At 40.1% G+C, this 23,568-nt stretch overlaps 1 protein-coding gene across 4 annotated transcripts in view; it reads right to left on the reverse strand.

Annotated features, from left to right (window-relative positions):
* cntfr (ciliary neurotrophic factor receptor) overlaps window positions 1-23,568 on the reverse strand; it is a 368,813-nt gene that overhangs the window by 97,906 nt on the left and 247,339 nt on the right. For all 4 annotated transcript variants that reach the window (XM_060829263.1, XM_060829235.1, XM_060829245.1 and 1 more), the window contains exon 5: window positions 1,704-1,821. In XM_060829263.1, coding sequence (XP_060685246.1) covers window positions 1,704-1,821 — 118 coding nt within the window. The remainder of the gene's footprint in view (window positions 1-1,703; window positions 1,822-23,568) is intronic.

Genomic DNA, 23,568 nt, shown 5'->3' on the forward strand with positions numbered 1-23,568 from the left:
ATCCCTCTGTTCTGTAGCTGTCTTTCTCCATTTAAATAATATTCAACTCTCCTATTTTTCCAATGAACACAACCTTACATTTTCTCAAGTTATATTCCATAATGTAAGGTAATTATGAAAGAGTTGAACTGGTATCCTGGTCAATATTTATGTATTAAACCAACATCACAAACAAAAAGAGACTATCTGGTCATTAGCACACTGCTGTTTGTGGAAACATATGAGACTCATTGGCAGTCCCTCATAGACGAGGATGACTCTTTTTCACTTCCTTTTTCTGTGCATATAATTTATTCAAACGTAAAGGGGAGGTAACCCTGTGGAAAAATTAAGTTGAGCCTGAAGCCTGAAACCTGAGTATTGCTGTACTCTTGAATTTCGCTTTCACCTTTCACTGAGTACAGGCACTGGGAGGTCATGTTGTGGCTGTACAGGATATTGGTTAGTCCACTGTTGGAATACTGCATTCAATTTTGGTCTCCCTGCTATAGGAAGTGTGCTGCAAAACTTGAAATAGTTCAGAACAGATTTACAAAGATGTTGCCAGGGTTGGAGGGTTTGAGCTACAGTGAGAGGCTAAATAGGGTGGAGTAGTCCCCTTTGAGCATTGCAGGCTAAGGGATGACCTTGCAGAAGTTTATAAAATTCTGGAAATATGGTAAAAATTGAAGCGGCCTCGGGATTATGCATTGTCAAAATATTGTCTGCTTTTTATATCTCACCCACATACTCATTCTTTGTACTTTTTGTACTGTGATTGCTAACTTCTGGTGGCATCATTTTTAAGCCAGATCCTTCTCTCAAGCACTCACAAATATGTACTTTCCAGATGTAATTAATGAATTGTGATACAGACCTGAAAGTTTGGCTGGTGTTCTCCTTGCACAGAGGTTCAAAAGTCAGTGACACTGCGTGCCCTGCTACCCCAATGGTGATTAGATTAGCCAAAACCAATAGTGTCTACATACTTCAGTTCCACAATGGGCCGTGTGCTTAAAATCTCAGCTAATTGGTCAACCATAGTCGCACGTCAAATCTTGTTGGCACCAAGTTCTTCAATTGCACCCTGGAAAGTCTTTTGGGCTTTCATAAAATCCTTGTTTTGAAATTAAGTATTTATTCAGACTTATCATTCAAGAGTCATCATTAAACATTTGACAGTTGTGTTGAAGGAATTTACCTGATACTGTCAAAAATTGATTGTGAACTTATAAGCAGAAAGCAATGTTCAGTGTAAATTGAGTTTCTACAATTTTTGCAGTAGACATTAAAAAACTTGCATGAATAGCATGCTGAGCTCCCTAACCTGTTTCACTGGAGATGAATTTAATCACTGTTGTCACTCATGGGATCTCTGTTTCTGAGCTTTTAAGTAGGCTGTTTTAACTTGTTTTAAACCTGTTCAACTGTATTTCTTAATTTATTGAAAAAAAAAGTACTTTTGATTCAATATGACTAGTAACTTGTGCTACATAGAATCCTGGAAGTGATTTTTGATTTAAAAATTTATTCCTCACTGGTGCTAGACCACACACTGATTGAAATTCATACTTCTTATGGTTAATTCCATTTTCAGTGGTATTCATTAAATTGCACCAAGTTACTACCCTTAACCATATCAATAAAGAGCATTTTTTTTCCTTGAGTTTTAAAATATAAGAAAATGAAACCAGAATAAACAGGGTGGTTAGGCCAGGACAGACCTTACAGAGATGTCGAATTCAGTTGGGATGTAAGTTGGACTTGATAGCTGCCATGTGCAGTAGAAGGTCTCTGGGTAAGCATTGGATCTGCATAGTATGGTTGGTGACACTGGAGGATCTAGTTTTGAACAAAAAAAAAGAATATTCAAAATGAATGCAACTTGTAATTGACACAATTCATTCAAAACTATTTCTTCTGAAGTTCAAAATATTCATCCATTTACCAACTCTCTTTTAAAGTAAAGTTGAGACTTACACAACATAACAGGCATACATTGCAGAAGAATGAGGGGATGATCTTATAGAAACATATAAAATTATGAAGGGATTTGATTAGATAGAAGCAGGAAAGTTGTTTACACTGGCAGGTGAAATTAGAACTTTGGCGCATAGCATTAATAAAAGGAGGAGCAGACTTAGGACTGAGTTGAGGGGGTATTTCTTCATACAAAAGTTGTGAATCTGTGAAATTCCTTGAGAAGCAGTTCAGGCTACCTCATTGGATTTTTTTAAAGCAAAGATAGATTTTTGAAAAGTAAAGGAATAAAGGTTTATGGCAAGCGGGCAGGTAAGTGGAGCTGAGTCCATGAAAAGATCAGCCATAATCTTATTGAGTGGCAGAGCCGGCTGGAAGGGTCGGATGGCCTGCTTCTATCTCTTATATTCTTACAACAAAAAACAGGGTATGAGACTAAGCACTACTGTTATTTCAAAGAGATAGCAAGGAGACAATAGACTGCATGGCCTCTGTCTGCGCTGCAATTCCATCCCCAACAGTGCAATGCGGGGATCAACACATATGGATTGCAGTGGTTCAGACAGGTAGCTCCCCCACCACCTTTGCAAGGTTAAGTTGGGATGGGCAATAGATGCTAGCCTAGCCAGAGATGTCCATGTCCAACAAATATTTATAACCTCAAAATGGATTCAAAACATAAACCAAATTGGCAAGAGTAATAACTTAAATTGTGTTCCTTTCTGCCTCATTATGCTGAGGCACCAGCTACTACATTCCAGGATAAGCTACCAGGATGGAACGTTGGAGAGCTCAACTTTTTCTATTGAGAGGTCACTTGTAATGGTCAGAGAAGGCATTCAGCATGCTTGCCTTCATTACTCAGAACTTTAAATAAAGGAGTTGGGATGTCATATTGAGATTGTACAGGACATTGATGAGGCCAATTACAGGAAAGGATATTATTAAACTGGGTAGGGTTCAGAAAAGATTTACAAGGATGTTGTTGTGTATGGGAGGCTTGCATTCTTTGGATAGGCTGGGATATTTTTCACTGGAGTGCAGGAGGTTGAGGGGTGAACTTAATGTGGTTTATAAAATCATGGGGGGCACAGATAAGGTTAATGACAAGTGTTCTTTACGTAGGCTAGGTGAGTTCAAAACTAGGGGACATATTTTTAAAGTGAGAGATGAAGGATTTAGAAAGGTCATTAGAGGCAACCCTTTTTTAAAAAAATAGAGAGTGGTTCATGTGTGGAATGCAAGTGATGGTTGCAGGTACAGTTGAAATGTTTAGAATATCTTTAGATAAGTTCATGAATCGGAAAGGTTTGCAGTGTTATGGGCCATTCTTAGGCAGGTGGGACTAGTTTAGTTTGGGAATATAATTGGCATGGACTGTTTGACCGAAGGGTCTGTTTCCATGCTTATGATTCTATGATTATGTATATGGGATACTGACAGCAATTTTCAAATTTTAAAAAGGAGTGAGTGTACATACTTGTACCAGGTGTTGAGGAACCTAATTGACGTTGTAATTTCATTATAAATCCTTTTGAATCAGGCAGAGCTAGCTCAGTAGGCTGAATTGCCCACTCCTGCTCCTCACTCTCATGTTATTATGCCTATGGCAACTTATCATTTTATAATAAAACCCTCTCACCACAGGTGGCAGGAACGAATAGTATCGAGAAGTTATCGATGGGGCACTAGGTATTTGCTCTGGATATTAGCAGTAGAACTCAGGGCTAAGAACAAACAGTAATGTAATTTGATCTGTTTAGAATCTGAGCTCTGCCAAATACAGATATACCAATCAGCTGTTGAAGTGTCTACCCTAATGTCATTGGGAAAAGAAAAATCATTTCTCAGTGTGCTTAGAGCTATGAAGGAAATGATAATGGTTTGAGAATGAACAAAATCAGACCCTTCTTCAGAAGAGTCACTGGACCCTAAACAGTAACTCTGATTTCTCTCCACAGATGCTACCAGACCTGCTGAGTTTTTCCAGCAAAATCTTATTTTGTTTCTGATTTCCAAAATGTGCAGTTCTTTGTTTTTATTTTGTTTTCTGGTTTATAATGGGTAGCTCAGCCAGCATTTTTTTAAAAATTCAGTCATAGGTTGTGGGCATTGCTAGCTGGGCCAGCAATTATCGCCCATCCTAGTTGCCTTTGAGAAGGTGGTGGTGAGCTGTATTCTTGAACAGTTGAAGTTCATTTCCTATAGGTCATTTAACAATGCCATTAGGGAGGCAATTCCAGGATTTTAACCCAGCGTTAGTCAACAAATGGTGATATATTTCCAAGTCAAGATGGTGAGTGATTTGAGGGCAGCTTTTCAGGTTCTCATGTAGCTGCTATCCTTGTCCTTCTAGATGGAAGTGGGTTTGGAAGGTGCTATCTAAGGACCTTTGGTGAATTTCTGTAATGTATCGTGTAGATGGTACACACTGCTGCTACTGAGCGGAGGTGATGCAGGGACTTATTGTTTTTGAGTGTGGTGGCAGTCAAGCAGGCTGCTTTGTCCTGGATGGTATACACGTCCAGGATGACATGGGGAATATTCAATCACACCCCTGACTTGTACCATATAGATGGTGGACAGGCGCTGGGGAGTCATGAGATAAGTTACCCTTTGCAGTATTCCCAGCCTCTGACCTGCTCTTGTAGCTACTGTGCTTAAGTAGTGAATCCAGTTCTGGTCAATGGTAACTCCTAGGATGTTGATCATGGGGGATTCAGTTACAATATCATCATTGAATGTCAAGGGCAGCGATTAGATTATTTTTGAAGATGGTCATGGTTTGGCATTTGTGTGGCATGAATGCTACTTGCCACATGGGGAAAACCATTGGATTGTTCAACAGAACTTTCCTCTGACAGTAATAAGTGCAGCCTAAGTAGCCTGAAAAATATTTAGCAGATATTCATTCAAAAGAAGATATGTTATGCAAATTTGTAACCTGGGAAGGGAGGAAGAGCTTCTGCAATTTTGAGATTCTAGTGGAAGACTGAGTCACACCTTGAAACAGTGTGATCAATATGGATTACAACACAGGATCTGAAAAGAAGAAAATTAGTCATTACAGTATTTACTTGTTTTTTTCTCTCTTCAAAACTTTGGTGAAATGAGGGGAAAGTTCAAAGTCATTATTTATTGAACATGTAACGGTTTGTTTTAATTTGCTACCATTTTTTGTCAAAAATAGCTTTATTCATGCAAAACATGTGCCAAAAATATGAAAGCCAGACTAGAGTATGCATTTTTAGCAAGGATTTCATATTATATCCTGCAATTAAGCAAAATAAATTACCTTGAAAATTATTCCCCCAAGACTTAACAGTGCATACCTAGGAACAATTAAGTGCATGACCTGACATACCATTGCATACAGAGCATGTTCACTAAACTCTCTGCCCCTCAGGGGGTTAATTCCCTTATAGAGCCTAATCCATTGAATTCCGCTGATGATAATGAATGCATATTCTGCAGTTGAAAGTATTCGCAGCAATTATGCAGTTCCCTGCAAGCCTGATCTCACTTAGAGCTCAGCAGTATATTTTACCATTAACTAACATCATTGTACGAAGCAATGTATTGCACAAGATTTTCAATTATCCAAGTAATAATACAAAGTTCTTAAGAGTTCTGCACACTAGCTCTACAACACATTCTAAACTCCCAACACTTACATTTAAATTGCTGTCAACTATGGTAGGAAGTTCAAAGCAAAGCTTTTTTTTTGCAAACACTTTGGTTTCTAATCATTGCAATATTGAACATTGTTCAGAAGCGAAACACGAGGAAATCCGTTAAATCTGCTTGAAGGAGATGGTGGCAGGAGATAATGACATTGAATCAGTGATCCAGCACGTCAGGCTCATGTTCTGAAGCCATGGATTCAAAACCTACTGTGGTAGATGACGAATTTTGAATTCAGTAAAAATCTGGACTGAAAAGCTACCTTAATGGTTACTGTCTAAGCATGGTCAATTGTCATAAAAAGCCATCTGGTTCACTAATACCTTTTAGGAAAGGAAACTCCCACCATTCTCTGAGGTCTGGCATACATGTGACTCTGTTGACCCTTACGTGCCCTCTGACATGGCCTGGAAAGCCACTGAGTTCAGGGGCAATCAAGGATAGACAATAAACACCGGAGTTGCCATCAATGCTCACATCCCATAAAACAAAACTTTTAAAAGGTGTACAAACCAATGAGTGGCTTAGTTAGAGTAGACAGGAAGACCTGTATCCCCTAGCAGGGGGTAAATTACCAGAATGCATTAAGATGCTTGGTGGAAGAATTGGTAGAAGGGATTTGAGGGGGTTCCGGAAGGGAACGAGGATAGTTATCCAAAGGGTAATGGGTGCCTGGAATCTGCTGCCTTGCTTGGTGGTTGAGAATGGAACCCTTAATGCATGCAGAAAGAATCAGGAACTGAAATCCTGTAACCTGTAAGGGTACGAGCCAGATGCTGGAAACTAGGATTGGAATTGGTGGCTGCTTTATTCAGTCACCAGACACAGTGGCCTCTTCCCATACGGTAAATTTTCCATTGTTCTAAAATCTTTTTAACTCATCTTTACAGCTTCCCACATTTACAATGTTGATCTTTAATTTGACAGCTTGTCTGTTGGCAGGAGTGACAATCTGGCAAACACATTGCTTAATGGTAGTTACATCATCGAATTATAGCACTGCTAGAGCTCATCTCAGTGAACACACATACAACTCATTCAGTTTAGAATGGAGAAGGACACTGAACTATTTTATTTCTCGTTTAAACATTCCTGCCTCGAATTCATACTTCACAGCTTCACACAGTTGATGTAAAATCCAAGTGTCACTGAAGTTTGGCCACCTCCATAAGAATTAACAAACTTCCCTGGGCACACGCTCAATGAGTCCACAGTGCTGTCTATTGCCTCGTTAATGGAACTGGATAGGTTACACATGTACATATGAATTAGGAGCAGCATTAGGCCTTTCAGCCTACTCAGTAAAATCATTGCTAATCTGGCTCAGTGATTAGCACTGCTGCCTCACAGCACAAGGGACCCAGGTTCAATTCCAGCCTTGGGTGACTGTGTGGAGTTTGCACATTCTCCCCATGTCTGTGTGGCTTTCCTCCCACAGTCCAAAGATGTGCTGGTTAGGTGGATTAGCCATGCTAAACTGCTCATAGTGTTAGGTGCATTAGTCAGAGGGAAATAGGTCTGGGTGGGTTACTCTTTGGAGGGTCGGTGTGGACTGGTTGGGCCGAAGGACCTGTTTCCACACTGTAGGAAATCTAATCTAATCAACTCCATATGCCTGCCTTCTACCAATAACCTATGAATCCCATTTAGTTGTGAGTTCTATGGACTACTCCCTCCCCTGCCCTCACGAGAACAGTCCCAGTCCTATTTGGTCTCAGTGAGGCCCAAGAAACTCTGGCCCAAGTTGTTCTCAAAATTTCTCAATTGATACAGCCTCATTTTATCCATTCAATTGTGTCACCCTTGTTCACCACCATTGACTGGCTTGAGTTCAGCCATCTACACACTACACTCAATGCAGGAATCCTTCCCTAACCTTCTGCACCTCTTTCTGCTTTTGAGATCCAACCTAAAATTTACCACTTTGACCAAGCTTTTAGATGCGTGCTCTGGTATTTCCTTCCTTACCTCAGTGATAGATTTTGCCACATTACATTCCTGTCCAGTGGCTTGGGGTGCTTGGCTGCCTAAAAGGGCTATGTAAATTTACGTTACTGTTCATTCCTGGTCTCTGAGAGTGAATACTGGGGTTTTGCTGCAGGCTTTGGGACTCCAAAATCAGGGACAATTGGGAGTCCTGAGACAGCACTTGCCAATAGGGTAATCCATCAAGCTAGTTTCCTGGGAGCAGCGTCCCAACTGGCAATTTGTGATCACATATTCAGGAGGGTCCCTAATGATTCCAGTTCAATCAGAGAGCTTGCAGCTTTAGACAGTCAGTGGAAACAACAGGAAGGGATGCCACTGTTGAGAGGAGTGGGGCCGTAGTGGTACTGGGTATATGGTCAAAAACTTGGTGCTGGAAAAGTACAACTGGTCAGGCAGCGTCCAAGGTGCAGGAGAGTCATTGTTTCAAGCATAATCTCTTCATCAGGAAAAGCTTATTCTCAAAATGTCAACTCTTTTGCTCCTTGGATGCTGCCTGACTGGCTGTGCTTTTCCAGTACCACTCCTTTTTGACTCTGATCTTCAGCATCTGCAGTCCCCATTTTCTCCAAGGTGGGTATATGGTGTCAATTGTCTTAATCACAATTAAGGCATCAGAAAAGCAAGAAAGATTGTCGCATGGTCGAAGAGTATAGTGCTGGAAAATCACAGCTGATTATATCATGGCTACATGACAAAGCCACAAAGCTTTAATCCAAAACAAATAAAAGTTTATTACTTTTATTATTAAGTGTTATACTCAAGAAGCTTGACAATCTCCAGGACAAAGCAGCCCACTTGATGCGAATTTCATCCACAAACATTCAGGTCAGAGAGCAAGGTCGTGATGACATCTTAACATGAAGGTGAGCTAAATCAATTGTTTCAGACCAGGAATGAGGGCAGCTGATGTGTTCATTTTACGTGAAATCTCTGTGTTTAGTTCATTGGTATGACATTTTTTTCTTAAGACATGAGGCTTCCAGTTGGATGGTACCTGCCACATTGAGGTCATTTCCGTTCAGCTGTTGCTTTCCATATGTGTGAGGATCTGATGCTGCTATCTCTCCAAAGCCCCATCTCACCTCCACACCTTCCATATTCCTCCCCTTCAATAGGCTGTACCACTGTGGATGCATCACAATTAGACACATGCCATACTTCCTCAGTATCAATATGTCCACATATAATCAAGATTCCTCATTGACTGTATGGAGATCCTGAGGCCATAAATTCTCAATTATTTGTCTGCCCAAGATTACCTCACATACCAGTCAGAATTGGAATCTAGGCCTTCTGTTTTCATTGGCTCAAAATCATTAGCTCAGTACATTATGTCAGTTTCCTTGCCCACTGTGCAGAACACAACAAGGCAAGGCTTTAGTCCAAAACAAGATAAAGGTTTAGGACTTTTACTGTTGTTATTATTTACTTTATTACGTATCAAACTCAAGAAGCTTGACACCATCCAGGACAAAGCAACCCATGTGATTGGCAGTACATCCACAAGCATTCACTTCTTCCACCACCAATGTTCAGGAGCAGCAGTGTGTACAATCTACAAGATGCATGGCAGAAATTCATCATGACAGCACCTTCCAAACCCACGACCACTTCCACCTAGAAGGACAGGGGAGCAGATATATGGGAACGCCACGACCTCAAGCTCCTGACTTGGAAATATATTATTGGTCCTTCAGTGTTGCTCGGTCAATATCCGGGAATTCATTCCCTAATGGCACTGTGCGTCAACCCACAGCAGGTGGATTGCAGCAGTTCAACAAGTCAGCTCCCCATCACCTTCTCAAGGGTAAATAGGGACAGGCAATAAATGCTGACCAGCCAGCAACACCCACATCCCATAAATGAATAAAAAATGTTTTAGAAGTTCATTACACAACACTGCTGTAAATTACTTTAGAGAATAGCTTTTCTCCTTTTACTTAATATATAGAAGGATTAAATACAGATTAAAAAACCTATGAAGAGGAAATTTAGTTCAATCCTTGTAGTGAAGGATTGGTGTCAAAGAGCTGTGCTTAGCAGCAGCAATCATCTAGAGCTTGTCTTGTTGGTGGACTCAGCAGATAAAGCAGCTTTAGTGAAATGACTGAAGCTTTTCCTTATTGATTTTGCTGGCACAATGCTTGAAGATTGCCTGGATTCCTTAATCAGAATTCTTTCTGGACATGTTCTTCTGTGATTGCCAGTGACACAGGAAAAGCCCAGCTCTAAGACATTGTATATAGCTTTGCTCATACTAGAACTGTGGTCTGGATTAGTCTTTCTAGGTACTCCGGACGTCTCTGCACAAAATGGTGGCCTTATGCAGTACAAACCACAACACAGCTACGATCATTGTATCACAGAATCCCTACAGTGTGAAAGGATGCCGTTGGGCCCATTGCATCCACATGGACCCTCTGAAAATCATCCCACCCAGATCCACCCCACACCCATCCTGCATTTTCCATGGCTAATCCACCTAACCTGCACATTCCTAGACACTATGGGAAATTTAGCACAGTTAACCTACCTAAACTGCATATCTTTCGACTGTGGAAGGAAACCACAGCATCCAGAGGAAACCGATACAGACATGTGGAAAAATATGCAAACTCAATACAGACAGTTCCCAGAGGGTGGAATCGAACTCAGGTCCCTGGCACTGAGGCAGTGGTTCTAACAACTGAGCTACCATGCTCCCCTCAAACCACAAACTGTCAAATCATGTTTCAGTTTTAGACATTAGATTATATAGCATGTCCCATCCATTGTCTTTTAGATTAATTATTTCAGTGTCTTAACCACTAAGTTGAATGCTACTTAACCTTTCCGTTTCATTGAGGTAAGCAAGAGCTATCCACACCTCTAAGGAAGTTATTTTCAATGAGTTAGGTTTAACCTGCCAAAAATGTGCAATGGCTATCACTTGGATGCTTCTATGAGCTTGACAAAATTGCAGTTGCAAAGGTTAGGTGATTTTTGCCATTCACTTTTTAAAGTTATTTGTGTGCATGCAACAGTAGAATTTCTTTTTACAAAATCTACAGTCTCATAAGTACTCAGTTCTCGACCCTTTTACAATTCACTTAGACTGTGTTGTGCTATGCCTTGAAGTTAGTATGCAATATACTTTTAACAGACATGCTCATGGTATCATTACTATACCATGGGGCATGTCACCTGATGGTTCAAAAGTCTCAATCTCCATCTTATATAGTCACTTGCAGCATGACATATTATTAGACCAGACACAGAAGCACCTATGATTGCGGTATGTGTAGATGTCAGGAGCAGTCATAAATACCCACTGAAAATTTCAGTACCAAATTACTTATGTTAGCTCCAATATCAGATGGCATAAGTGTAAGTTTGTTATGTAAAAACACTCGGAACACAAAAACTTAACGTATAAACATGATGATAAAATAGATACTGTCTAACCTGATTTGTCATCATAATCTGCAGCAGGTGCAATAATATGTTAATTTTCAAGTCTCAGCTTCATAGTGTTTACTGCCACTCTGCAACTAGAATAATTTTCTATTACAACGGAAGTAAAATTAAAATACAGTCTTCCAATTGTGAAAAACAAATCATAATGTGAATAAAGAAGGTCAACCAATCAACTCACTTAAATCAAAACAAAAATGACAGTTTTAGATTAGATTACTTACAGTATGGAAACAGGCCCTTCAGCCCAACAAGTCCACACCGACCCTCCGAAGAGCAACCCACCCAGACCCATTCCCCTACATTTACCTCTAGTGTGGCCAATTCACCTAACCTGCACATTTTTGGACTGTGGGAGGAAACTGGAGCAAACCCACGCAGACACGAGGAGAATGTGCAAACTCCACACAGTCTTCCCAGCCTGAGGCGGGAATTGAACCCAGGTCTCTGGCACTGTGAGGCAGCAGTGCTAACCACTGTGCCACCGTGCTGCCCACTTCCAAGATGCTATTGATTGCCATACTGGAATGCAAACTAAGCAACACCAAAACAATTCAATTAGAGCTAACAATTAATAAAAAGAGAGCTCAGTGTTGCAAAATAGTGACTAGAGGCCAAAGTGACATATTTAAGGCTTGAGGACTGTTCATAAGTATCATGAACAGAGCAAAAACCAATGTTAATACATAAGCCCAACAATGATATATAGAATCACATGACCAGACCTAACAGTCACCTTTCAGAAAATTCTCAAACATCATCATCAGTAAAACAATCAATACTCATGTACTTTTTCAGAACAGGACACCCTCGAGAAGGGCCACTGGACCTAAAATATTAACTGATTTCTCTCCAAAGATGCTGCCTGCGCTGCTGAGTTTTTCCAACAATTTCTGGTTTTGTTTCTGCAGTCCTTTCAATTTTATTTTGTTCTTGATGGATCTGGCATGCTAACAATTGTTTGATTTTTTTTAAAGCAATCTGTTCAGAGTTGTTATGATGCATCTCCAGAGCAGATGGCCCTTGAACTTGAACCTCATGGTCCAGAAGTAGGAACGCTACCACAACAGCTTCTCTAAACAGGGACTGAGCCAGCAATCTCGTGATTATTAGCACCAGACTCTAACCAGCTGAGCTTATACTATGCGACTGAAATGATCATCTTAAAGAAATTTAAAAGTCCCGACATAGTAAAATTGCAAATCACAATTCTATCAGAAGATGTATAAATGACATTCCAATTAATCAACTGTACGTCCCATTGCAGAGGTTACTTGAAATACAACCCTTTATCTTCACGGTAAGTACCCTCTCCGGGAAGCTTGGTCATATGACTCCCATGATGCTGAATTTAACTGCAATTTTAAAATCCATTCAACCATAATTTTGAAATAGCAGTCTGTTTCGTGGATCAGCACCACCCTACATAACATCTACTGACAATATCAACATCCGACTACAAAGAAAATGCGTCTGGCTAATAAAGACACAGCAAATAACTGAATTTGTGTTCTCTTCAACAAACAGTGAAGTAGAAGTTCTGTTTCAGCAAAACATCTTCATAAAACTTTCAAAAGAGATTTTTAATACAGAAGAAACTGCCGTCAGTTCCGAAGAAGGGTCAGAGAACTCAAAACAGTAACTCTGCTTTCTCTTCACAGATTATCTTCACATATTCTGCCAGATCTGCTGAGTTTCTCCAGCAATTTCTATCTTTGTTTCAAACTGCCTACAACTGTTCAGCTGCTGCCTAGCCACTGAGCCAACTCCCCAAAGTGATTCCAGACTGCTAACTTCAGTTTTGCACTTTTGAACTCCATCTTAAAAGCGAGGACATTACTAAGATGATAGCTCTCAATTGTTTTGTATTTAAGGTTTACTAATTGAAGAATTTCTCTACCCTTTCAGTCTCCCTGTTTATGATTGTAAGCATGCCAGAGTTGCAAGTGTTCTCCATGTTCAAGATTGTGTGAAATACACCCAATTTCTGACGTAACTTTTCCATTGTAATGCTGGATGACGAGAGAAATTGAGGGTTTGGTTAAGGAAAAGAAGGAAGCATATGTTAGGGATAGACAGGATAGATCGAGTGAATTCTTAGAAGAGTATAAAGGCAGTTGGAGTACACTTAAGAGGAAAATCAGGAGGACGAAAAGGGGACATGAGATAGCTTTGGCAAACAGAATTAAGGAGAATCCTTAAGGGTTTTTACAAATATATTAAGGACAAGAGGGTAACTAGGCAGAGAATAGGGCCCCCTCAAAGATCAGCAAGATGGCCTTTATGTGGAGCCACAGAAAATGGGGGTGTTTTGCTTGTGGAAAAGGACAGGGAAGACATAGAATGTAGGGAAATAGATGGTGACGTCTTGAAAAATGTCCATATTACAGAGGAGGAAGTGTTGGATGTCTTGAAATGCACAGAAGTAGATAAATCCCCAGGACTTGATCAGGTGTACCCTAGAACTCTATGGCCAGCTAGGGAAGTGATTGCTGGGCCTCTTGCTGAGATATTTGTATCATCGATAGTCACAAGTGAGGTGCCGGAAGGTTGGAGGTTGGCTAATGTGGTGCCACTACTTATGAAAGGTAGTAAGGACAAACCAGGGAACTATGGGCCAGTGAGCCTGATGTCGGTGGTGGGCAAATTAGAACATAGAAAATGTTCTATGTTCTAATTTGCCCACCAAATTGTTGGAGGGAACTCTGAAGGACAGGATGTACATGTATTTGGAAAGGCAAGGACTGATTAAGGACAGTTAACATGGCTTTGTGCATGGGAAGTCATGTCTCACAAACTTGACTGTATTTTTTTGAAGTAACAAAGAGGATTGATGAGCGTAGAGCAGTAGACATGATATGTATGGGCTTGTAAGGTATTTGACAAGATTTCTCATGGGAGACTGGTTAGCAAGGTTAGATCTCATGAAATACAGCGATAACTAGCCATTTGGACACAGAACTGGCTCAAAGGTAGAAGACAGAGGGCGGTCGCAGAGAGTTGTTTTTCAGACTGGAGGCCTGTGACAAGTGGAGTGCAACAAGGATCATTGCTGGGTCCATTGCCTTTCATCATTTATATAAATGTTTTGGATGTGAGCATAAGAGGTATAGTGCGTAAATTTGCACATGACACCAAAATTGGAGGTGTGGTGGACAGTGAAGAAGGTTATCTTAGAGTACAATGGGATCTTGATCAGATGGCAAATGGGCTGAGGAGTGGCAGATGAAGTTTAATTTAGATAAATGCGAGGTGCTGCAATTTGGGAAAGCAAACCTTAGCAGGACTTATACACAGGGAGTATTGCTGAACAAAAAGACCTTGGAGTGTAGGTTCATAGTTCCTAGAAAGTAGAGTCGCAGGTAGATAGGACAGTGGAGAAGGTGTTTGGTATGCTTTCCTTTACTGGTCAGAGTATTGAGGACAGTAGCTGGAGAGGTCATGTTGAGGCTGTACAGGACATTGGTTAGGCCACTGTTGGAATATTGCGTGCAATTCTGGTCTCCTTCCTATTTGAAGGATATTGTGAAACTTGAAAGGGTTCAGAAAAGATTGACAAGGATGTTGCCAGAGTTGGAGGATTTGAGCTACAGGGAGAGATGGAATAGGCTAGGGCTGTTTTTCCTGGAGCAGCGGAGGCTGCGGGGTGACCTTCAGGAGGTTTGTAAAATTATGAGGAGCATGGATAGAGTAGGTAGACAAGGTCTTTTCCCGAGGGGTGGGGTGGGGAGCAGAACTAGAGGGCAAAGGTTTAGGGTGAGAGGGGAAAAATGTAAAAGATACCCAAGAGACAATTTTTTCATGCAGAGGGTGGTGCATGTGTGGAATGGGCTGCCAGAGGAAGTGGTGGAAGCTAGTACAATTATAACATTTAAAAGGCATCTGGATGGGTATATGAATAGGAAGGGTTGAGAGGGATATGGGCCGTGTGCTGGCAGGTGGGACTAGATTGGGTTGGGATATCTGGTTGGCATGGACGAGTTGGATCGAAGCGTCCTTTTCCTTGCTGTACATCTCTATGACTCTCATGCTGTTATGATGCTCACACAATCAGACTGGAGGAGATACACTGCCGCTGTGTTACAAAAAAGGAAAATTAAATTGCGATCTGCTTACAGATAAGTGGTGAGAATAGGGAGAGAGATTGGTTTTAAATCTCGCAATCTGGCCAGAACACTCAGCTGAAAAAAATCTCTTTTTGTGTTTTATTGTTATGGCTGCAACTGGAGGAATGACTTCAATTGTTAAGTTTAATTTTCTAATCTTTGTCATCAGTCTAGTTGTTCTGTCAACTTACTGTTTAATGCAGAAATTCCTGCTGCACTCTTGTTAAAGGATACTGAATACAAGAATCTTAAATATCAACATTTTCCATTACATCCTCAGAAGGACAGTAAGTAGTTAAAGTTATAACTATGTAGTTCAAGTATGAAAACTTCTGTTTTGTCCAACAATTAAGAAAGACTTGGAGAATCACCTAAACAGCTGGAAATGCTTGTGAACTGAAGACTGAGTGCATGAACCTTGCATCATTTAGAGGAAGGATTTCAAACACATGGCTCACTTATGGTGGTAACTGAGCAGTGACCAAGAAGATACTTTAATTTGTTGAAATACATCAGAATGGACAAAGTGTAGAATAATGAAATATTATCACCTACATTGAAATAATATAGGAAGTGGAACCCTATTTTTGATCAGGTACTATTGTTTTCTTTCAAAATACATCACTCCTTACATGTGGAAAATGTACTTCCAGAAATAGAGAAAATTGAAAATCAAAAATTGTAAGTTATTAATGACTCATTTAAGAAAAAATAGACTACTTATAGCTCTCTCGAACTGAAAAACTTAAATATCCAGCTTTCTGGCTTAAAGTTAATCTTGTCTTGAAGCATGTCTTAAAGCAGTCAATCCAAAAAATCCTGCAGCTTGCAAAGAAACGTATTTATTTCACTCACTAAACTCTAGGTTATACTTGGTTGATCCTATGGACTATTTTATGGATTCTCTTGATTTCCTTTCTTTGAGAGTTATTAAAGAAATGAGAGCAATATTTGTAGAAACTATCCTGAAAACATATTCTCCCTCTGTTGCTGTTAGGGTTTAGTCATTATCATGTGCGGTAAATATTTTGACTTAAATGTGGGAAATCTCCCATCAGATGCATAGCTACTCCAACAGGCAGACTCAAAAAGTATTACATGTTGGGCAGAAGAGTATAAGTTGTCCTCAAGATCCTGGAGTGTGAACAGTGCAATACTGTGTCAATGTTGTGGAAAATCCATCAGACTGGCATCAATTTCTTCAAGGCACAGCATTAAAAACGTGTTTTTGTTATGGAGTGGGACACAACATTCAACAGCAACCATAAGAACAAATCTAAGAAATGGCCTAGTTAGGAGACACACCTATTAAGGTTCTCAACGTGGGCATCGAGAGACTTGGTGCTGAATTTTCCCATTTTCAGTTTCAAGTGAGTTTACCACAGTTCGAAGAAATTTTTCTCACACCTTCCACTCTTATCATATTAGTTACATTCCCAGGCTCCATGGCACCCTTCATGTGGAATCACATGTCAGGAGAAGATGAAGTATTTGCCACTGCAGAGATCTTCTGGCATTCATGTCTCTGGCACCTTTTTCAAATTCAGCTGCACACCACTTTGCACAATGTGAGCCAGGAACAGTACTTCACCCTTGCTGCTGCATTGTAATCGCAAAGGACAAGGCCCGGAAAGACAAGTTAGCTCCCGACTTCACCAACAAGGACCTGGAGCTGCCAGTGAACAGTGTAGTGAAGTGTATTTTCCTGTCGACTAGTAAAGAAGGCGTCACCACCAGACCCAGCCTGCTTTAATAGAGATAGCAGCCGGGCTGAATACAATAGAATGTACAGCAGTTCAAAAAGAAGATCAGTGATCTTCTCTACACTGCCAAGTTCAGTGCCATCATCTTCTTCCTCGCAGGTCATCGCTGACTTGAACTCTGCCACTGTGCATGTATCTCATCAAGGCTAATGGATTACAACTCTCACTATTGTATACATTATATCCACTTAAAAATTTTTACCTATCCAGTGCTCCCAAACTACTAACCAATTTTCTCCTTTGCACCTCCTACACACTCACTAGGGACAGTTCACAATCTCTCTTGCTCATGCATCACCACTAACTGCTCTTCTGTCATCCTCCCTTTATCTCATTGTAGGAAAATATTGATCCACACTCTGGACTGTTGTAGTCACAGCTCCCTGACTGACATACTGACGTTCCCCAGATTTGTTGCACTTGAACTTCAGGACTAATCGTGGCCCAATCCCTGTCCTGAGGAGATACAGATCCCCAGGAACTCTGTCTGGATTAAGTGCTAAACAGATTGTGGCCAAACCCCTGGATTGGAATCAGACACTTTATCATTACCCCCTGACTGAGGGTAGTCTCACTGGCCCAACTAATGACTGCTTCCTTTTGTCTTTCAGATGGTCATTTGCTTGAAGCATATGCAATGGATGCCAGCTACTGGCCTGTGCTAGAAGTGTGACACTGACGTTGCACAGTGGTATACAGCAACATGCCCATCCCTTTGACTGCTGTGTGATGTGAATTCTGACAAGCTACCTGCCTCTCGGTAAGTGCAAAAAAGCAATGCAAGCTAAAGAGGGTGGTAAACTCCAAGCAAGCATAAAGTGAGCGAGTGAGTGCTAAAAGATAAAGCTAAGAAATGTAAGGTGCATTGTGTGCGGGTGAAGAAAATGCCTGTGTGTGCACAAAGCAACCTGGCAGAAGATGTAGGTGTCTCTGAGCTCCAAAGTGAAGTGTTAAAGTGTTGAAATGGTGTCAGAGTTGCACCAACGGCAAGTATAATGATATGATAAAGTTGGTGGATTACCAATTCTGACTGAAGGGTAGAAGAGGACAGCGCACATAAAGGACTCAGGGATGCTGGGGTGAAGAGTTGAATGAAAGTTTGAACCAGCAGCCACCAGATACTGTTCTGACTTTCCTATTGGGAGTAGGCATCGTCTACTCTATCTGGGACAGAGTGGAAAATTGGAAGCTTCATATAAGTGAAGTGAGTTAGACTCTTAGGAAGATGCAAATGCATTAACATAAGGTCATCACTCTTAACACTGTAGCCAAATTTTAAAGCTTAAGGAGAAGATTGGATAATTTTGTCTTGATGGTGAGGTTCTGATTTTACATTTGCGCTACATTTTCCCGATTTCCCCTCATTGCCTTTGCTAATTCAAAGGTGGAAACTGATGTTCTTAAAATCTCTTCATAAAAGCAAAAACAACATCTGTAACATTTGTTTTCATATTGCCTGGTGTTGCAAGCAAATTTTAAAAGTTCTATTATAAGCTTTTGTCATCGTTGTGTGCATCTACCATGATGGATTGTTTCAATAACATCTTGCCATGATAAAATTCATTCTGTGATAATTTCTTTGATCTTCCATTGCATACTGATGATCACAAAAGATACAACGGAATCCAGTAGGTTACTTAGGAGTTGTCTTTCAAACCCAATACATACAGTCCAGCATATTGGGGCCAATACATTAACATGGATAGAGAATTGGCTAACTAATAGAAGAAAGAGTTGGGATTAGAGATACATTAAAGATACATTACCTGTAACAATTAAAATACCACAGGATTCCTTGCTGAGCTCAAATTATTTACAATATATATTCAGGCAGTCTGCATCTAGTAAAAAAATGAGTAACTCTTCGACAGTCCTTTTAACTATAATACTGCATAATGAAATGCACTACTGTTGAGACTGTGGAACACAAAAATAGGTGGGAAGGTAAATGATGAGGATAACACAAAGAATCTGCAGAAGTATACAGACAGGTTAAGTAAGTGGACACAAACTAAACTAGGGAAGGACTACTGAAGCTGCAGCACAGAGAGATCTGAAGTGCTAATGCATAAATCACAAAAAGCTAGCATCCAGGTTCAGCTGGTAATAAAAAAAAGGCAGATAGATTGTTGGCTTTTATTTCAAAGGGAAGGGAAAATGCAAAAGGGAATGCAAAAGTATGGAGACCTTGCTAGAACTATACCAAACACTAGTTAGACCACACCTGGAATCCTGTGAACAGTTTTGTTTCCATTAACTATACTGGCATCAGAGGCTGTCCAGAGAATGTTCACTGAATTGGTTCCAAGTATGGAAGGATTTCCTTACAAAGATAGATTGATAAATTAGGCCTGTATGCACTGGAAGAATGAGAGGGGTCCTACTGAAACACATTAGTGGCTTGACAGGACAGATTATTGTCCAAGTCTAGGACCAGCAGGCATAATATCAGAGTAAGAGATCATGTTTAAGACAGATCAACAGGTCTTTTTCCCCCTCACAGGGTAGTGAATCTGTGGGAAATTCTTACTGTAAAGGGCTGTTAAGGCTGAGTTGCTTAATACATTCAGGGCTGAGATGGACAGATTTTTAAACAGTAAGGGAATCAAGGGTTATGGGGAAAAGAGAAGGAAGTGGAATTGAGAATGATCAGATCAATGATAATCTCATTGAATAATGGAGCAGACCTATTGGCTGGAATGGCCTACTTCTGCCCTTGCATCCTACAGTACTTTATTGCAACTCTTTTTACATCCCATATATTTCTTTTTATCCACTGAGGTCTTGTAATTCCTTTACACAGATGGAAAATATACTCCCATCTTCCCTTCATGTTAGTCTATGCATAATTCTGTAAAGGTGATGAGCAGCTTTCTCATTCTGTGGGTGTTAACCATTGACTGAGCCGAAATTCAGTTCAAATAAGAAGTCACAAGTAGACATGCTGTATATAAAGCTCAGGTCTAGACAGAAACAGCCAGTGTAAAACTCATTGCACCGACCGAGATACCTTAATGCTCCATGCATTAACCCAGCCAAATCATTTCACAGTTGTTGTTGAAATGGCAACTATCTGGGGAGATTCTCCAAATCATGTGTTGGCTGATTGGAATTTATTGACTGAAAGCTTGACAAATTACAACACAATTTACATCTGTTACAGTAAACAATTAGCTCAGTTTTAAATTGATTTAAAGATTCAGCAATTTACCTTTCCAATGACTCAATTAGTAAATGCATTGCCCACTGTAGAACTTAACCATGCACAACAGGAAGGCAGTCAATCTCTACTAGGCTATCAAGTCTGATAGGCAATAATTCGGGTGCTGCAACTGGCCTCAGCATCATGGAGATAAATTGGTAAAAAGGAAATCAATCGTGGCTGCTGCTTCTAATAGTAATGCAGGAAGTTCTGCATCAAGTGGATGGCTGCTGCTAAACTGAGCTTGCATCAATTCTTCTAAGCAGAAAATATTTCTTGAACTGTCCAACCTGGTTCAGCCTTTCTACCCTTCTTTTAATTTGTTTAAGTGCTCTTTTTAATTCCTTCATTTGCCAATAATTGTGAGAGGCAAAGAATGGTCATGCTACTATGACAATATGGACTGTTAATCTATGAAATTTCATCAACTAGCTTAAAAGCCTCAAACTTTGGAGTTGTGAGAAATTAATGAGCTGGGATACTTTGAAATGGTGCCAATGTCACCTGACCTGAAAGGAGCCAAACTCTTCAAACTAATGCATAATTTGTGGAACTCTAACAGATCCAGAAAAAAAAAGACTATCGTCATGATAATTAACTGGACATTAAAATGCATCATCTGGAATTGAATGAGACTTTCAACTGCTTTTAGGAATGAAAAAGTACAGCATTTCTGGAACAAATATACAATCCCATACTCTTCTCTGCCACAGCAATCCATCTGCTCCCATCTCTCTCCACTTCCGCTGTCCCCTTTACCCCAGCAGCACGAAAGGATAACAAGGGAATCCTGACAATGGATTATCAAAACTCCTTGTAAATAAAATTGATTGGCCTCATAATTGAAGGTCAAAAGTCACATGACACCAGGTTATAGTTCACCAGATGTATTTTAAATCACAAGCTTTCAGAGTGCTGCTCCTTTGTCAGATGAAGCACATGTGACAAAAGAGCAGCGCTTCGAAAGTTTGTGATTTCAAATTAACCTGTTGGGACTATAACCTGGTGTTATGTGACTTTTGACTGTGTTCACTCCAGACCAACACCAGTCCCTCCAAATCATTATTGAAACACTAGCTGTTGGCCCATAATCCAAACCTGTCACAGTCTCGGGAAACTTCTAACAGTTGATTAGATTTGAGTAGATTAGTTGAAAAGTCCTGGGCACCAATATGATGGCTATCATATACAGACCCAAACAAAGCATCCCTTTAACACACAATGGGACTATTATTCCAAGGGATAACATTTTGAGAACATTTTGAAAGTGTTACAATAATGGCATTGAAGTGCTATTGATATTCAACTTTCTACATTTGTTTTTGTAGCTGAAATGGACTGAAATGAATTTGAAAAAGGACAAATATGGACCAACAGTGGCTCTGTGATCACCTGACCAGCTTGAGCCAAGCTCACAAAACTGTTAGTCAAAAAGATCCATGTGAGCCAAAAGGGCACTGAGATGCAGATGTGTATCTCCTAGCTGATTAACACTTTTCTGGAAGTTGGGATGGAAATCACCTGCAGATCTTCCAGCTTTAAAGATAATGATGCCAGATACTAGAGTCCACAAAGGAACTAAATGTCAAGCCTTTGAGAAGCAAAGCTTTTCACTCTGCCTCAGTACACGTGACATGAAATTCAATTCAATTCAAGAAGCAATATGGAAAGAGAACCTGGAATAACTGGAATAGTACTAAGAACTGATAACAGCAGGGGCTCTGTAAGCCTATTTCTTACTGTGGAAAAGGACTTGTATCAACAACCATTCACTGAGAAGTCAAGAACTACAAACTCCCCAGAGACAGAATATGGGTTAATAATTAAACTGGCCTCAGGTTTAAAATCTAACTCTGCAAACACTCTACAAACCTTGAGAGGGTTTTTGGGGCATGCTGATAGTGACCCCATTTCTGAACCAAGTTCAAGTCCTATCTGTGACAGGGGCCTGTAGTAACATCTGAGATATTTTCTAATCAACATTTTCATAAGACATTTTGTCAAAAGAAAAATTGTAAGCTATGCTTCCTGCCCTTATCACACACTTTCTCACTTTCAAACATATTACCTGCGCTTGGTGTGAATTTTATTTTTATCACGGTTAGTAGGTAATAAAATTTCATTCCCTTTCACTCAAGAAAATTTTTCCGGGCCCAAGTGAATGCATGAAGGTTGTATTCTTGACATTGCATTTTGTATGAGGCCCTTTGAATTTAAGTCAATATGTTTGGCCTTGATTTGACTCGAGGAAACTTTGTTGACCGGCTATGTATTGCTCATGACAAAAATAGCTAATTACAGTTTAATTAGGGTGCACATGAAAATACCTAAAGCTTTGCTGTCACCAACTGAGGAGTGCCAGTTCAGCTCAGGCTGGATGCATTGTTTCAGTGAGACGCCACCTCAGTTTGTTGCCCAGCCTCCTTAAAGTTAGGTAACTTACTTCAATACTTGCACAGAATGTCAAACATAGTGAGACACATGTAAAACTGTTGTTCAAGCAACATTTTTCCCAGAGATATTGTTAAAACTAGAGCTGTTGAACTGCTGTCCATCATTTAAAATGAGTGCTGATAAAATAATAGAAAAACGCACAGCTAACGTTCTACATACATATTATTTGTTGATTCCTCATTGGCCTCCATATCTCAACAATCCTCATTTTCCACCTGTGTGAATAAATCTAGTTGGAAATTTAGCACAGACTTCTGAATTCTTGTAAGTATTTCATGGGTCTTCTCTGCGATCATTTCCAGCTTTTCCTTTTACTGCTTGTTTACGCGTATGATGTCGCTCTTCTTGCAGCCTGCATTGTATACAATTTGGTTTACTGTGAAATCATTTACAGGGCAATCAAGTGATGGTTGAGTATAAATGCTTTCAAGTCATTCAGTTGTACTAAGTCTAACTGTAGACCTATTTATAGTATTCTCTCGCTGACACCCCAGAGTTCATTTATCTAGCTTTACTCTTTTGTTTCAGATTATCACGAGTGACCATAACCATTGGTTAGCACAAAGGAGATCCCTAGAATTTTCTCCAATTTAATAATCAGAATTTTATGCTTCTTTGCATCAAATCCCTTTTAGATATATTTATAAAGATGTGCTGTTATCACTGTGGATCCACTTAATTCATTCTGTCAAGTCTGGTCTAATTTATCAAGACAGTGAGCCTTACCTCATAGACAAGCCATTTGGGGCTACAAATCCATTTATTAAGCTATGTCAGGATCAATAAATATGTCATGAAACATACAATGTTTTGAGATGGTGACAGGGTAGATGTTGAAAAGATGTTTCCACTATTGGGGGGACCTCTTCCAGGCACACAAACATGGAATGAAGGTAAACAAAGTTTTAGAACTATTTGGCTTTAGGGCTGCTCTCTCATTAGAGATGACTGGTGGTAG

Source organism: Hemiscyllium ocellatum, chromosome 1, assembly GCF_020745735.1.
Source record: "Hemiscyllium ocellatum isolate sHemOce1 chromosome 1, sHemOce1.pat.X.cur, whole genome shotgun sequence".
Taxonomy (NCBI): Eukaryota; Metazoa; Chordata; class Chondrichthyes; order Orectolobiformes; family Hemiscylliidae; genus Hemiscyllium; species Hemiscyllium ocellatum.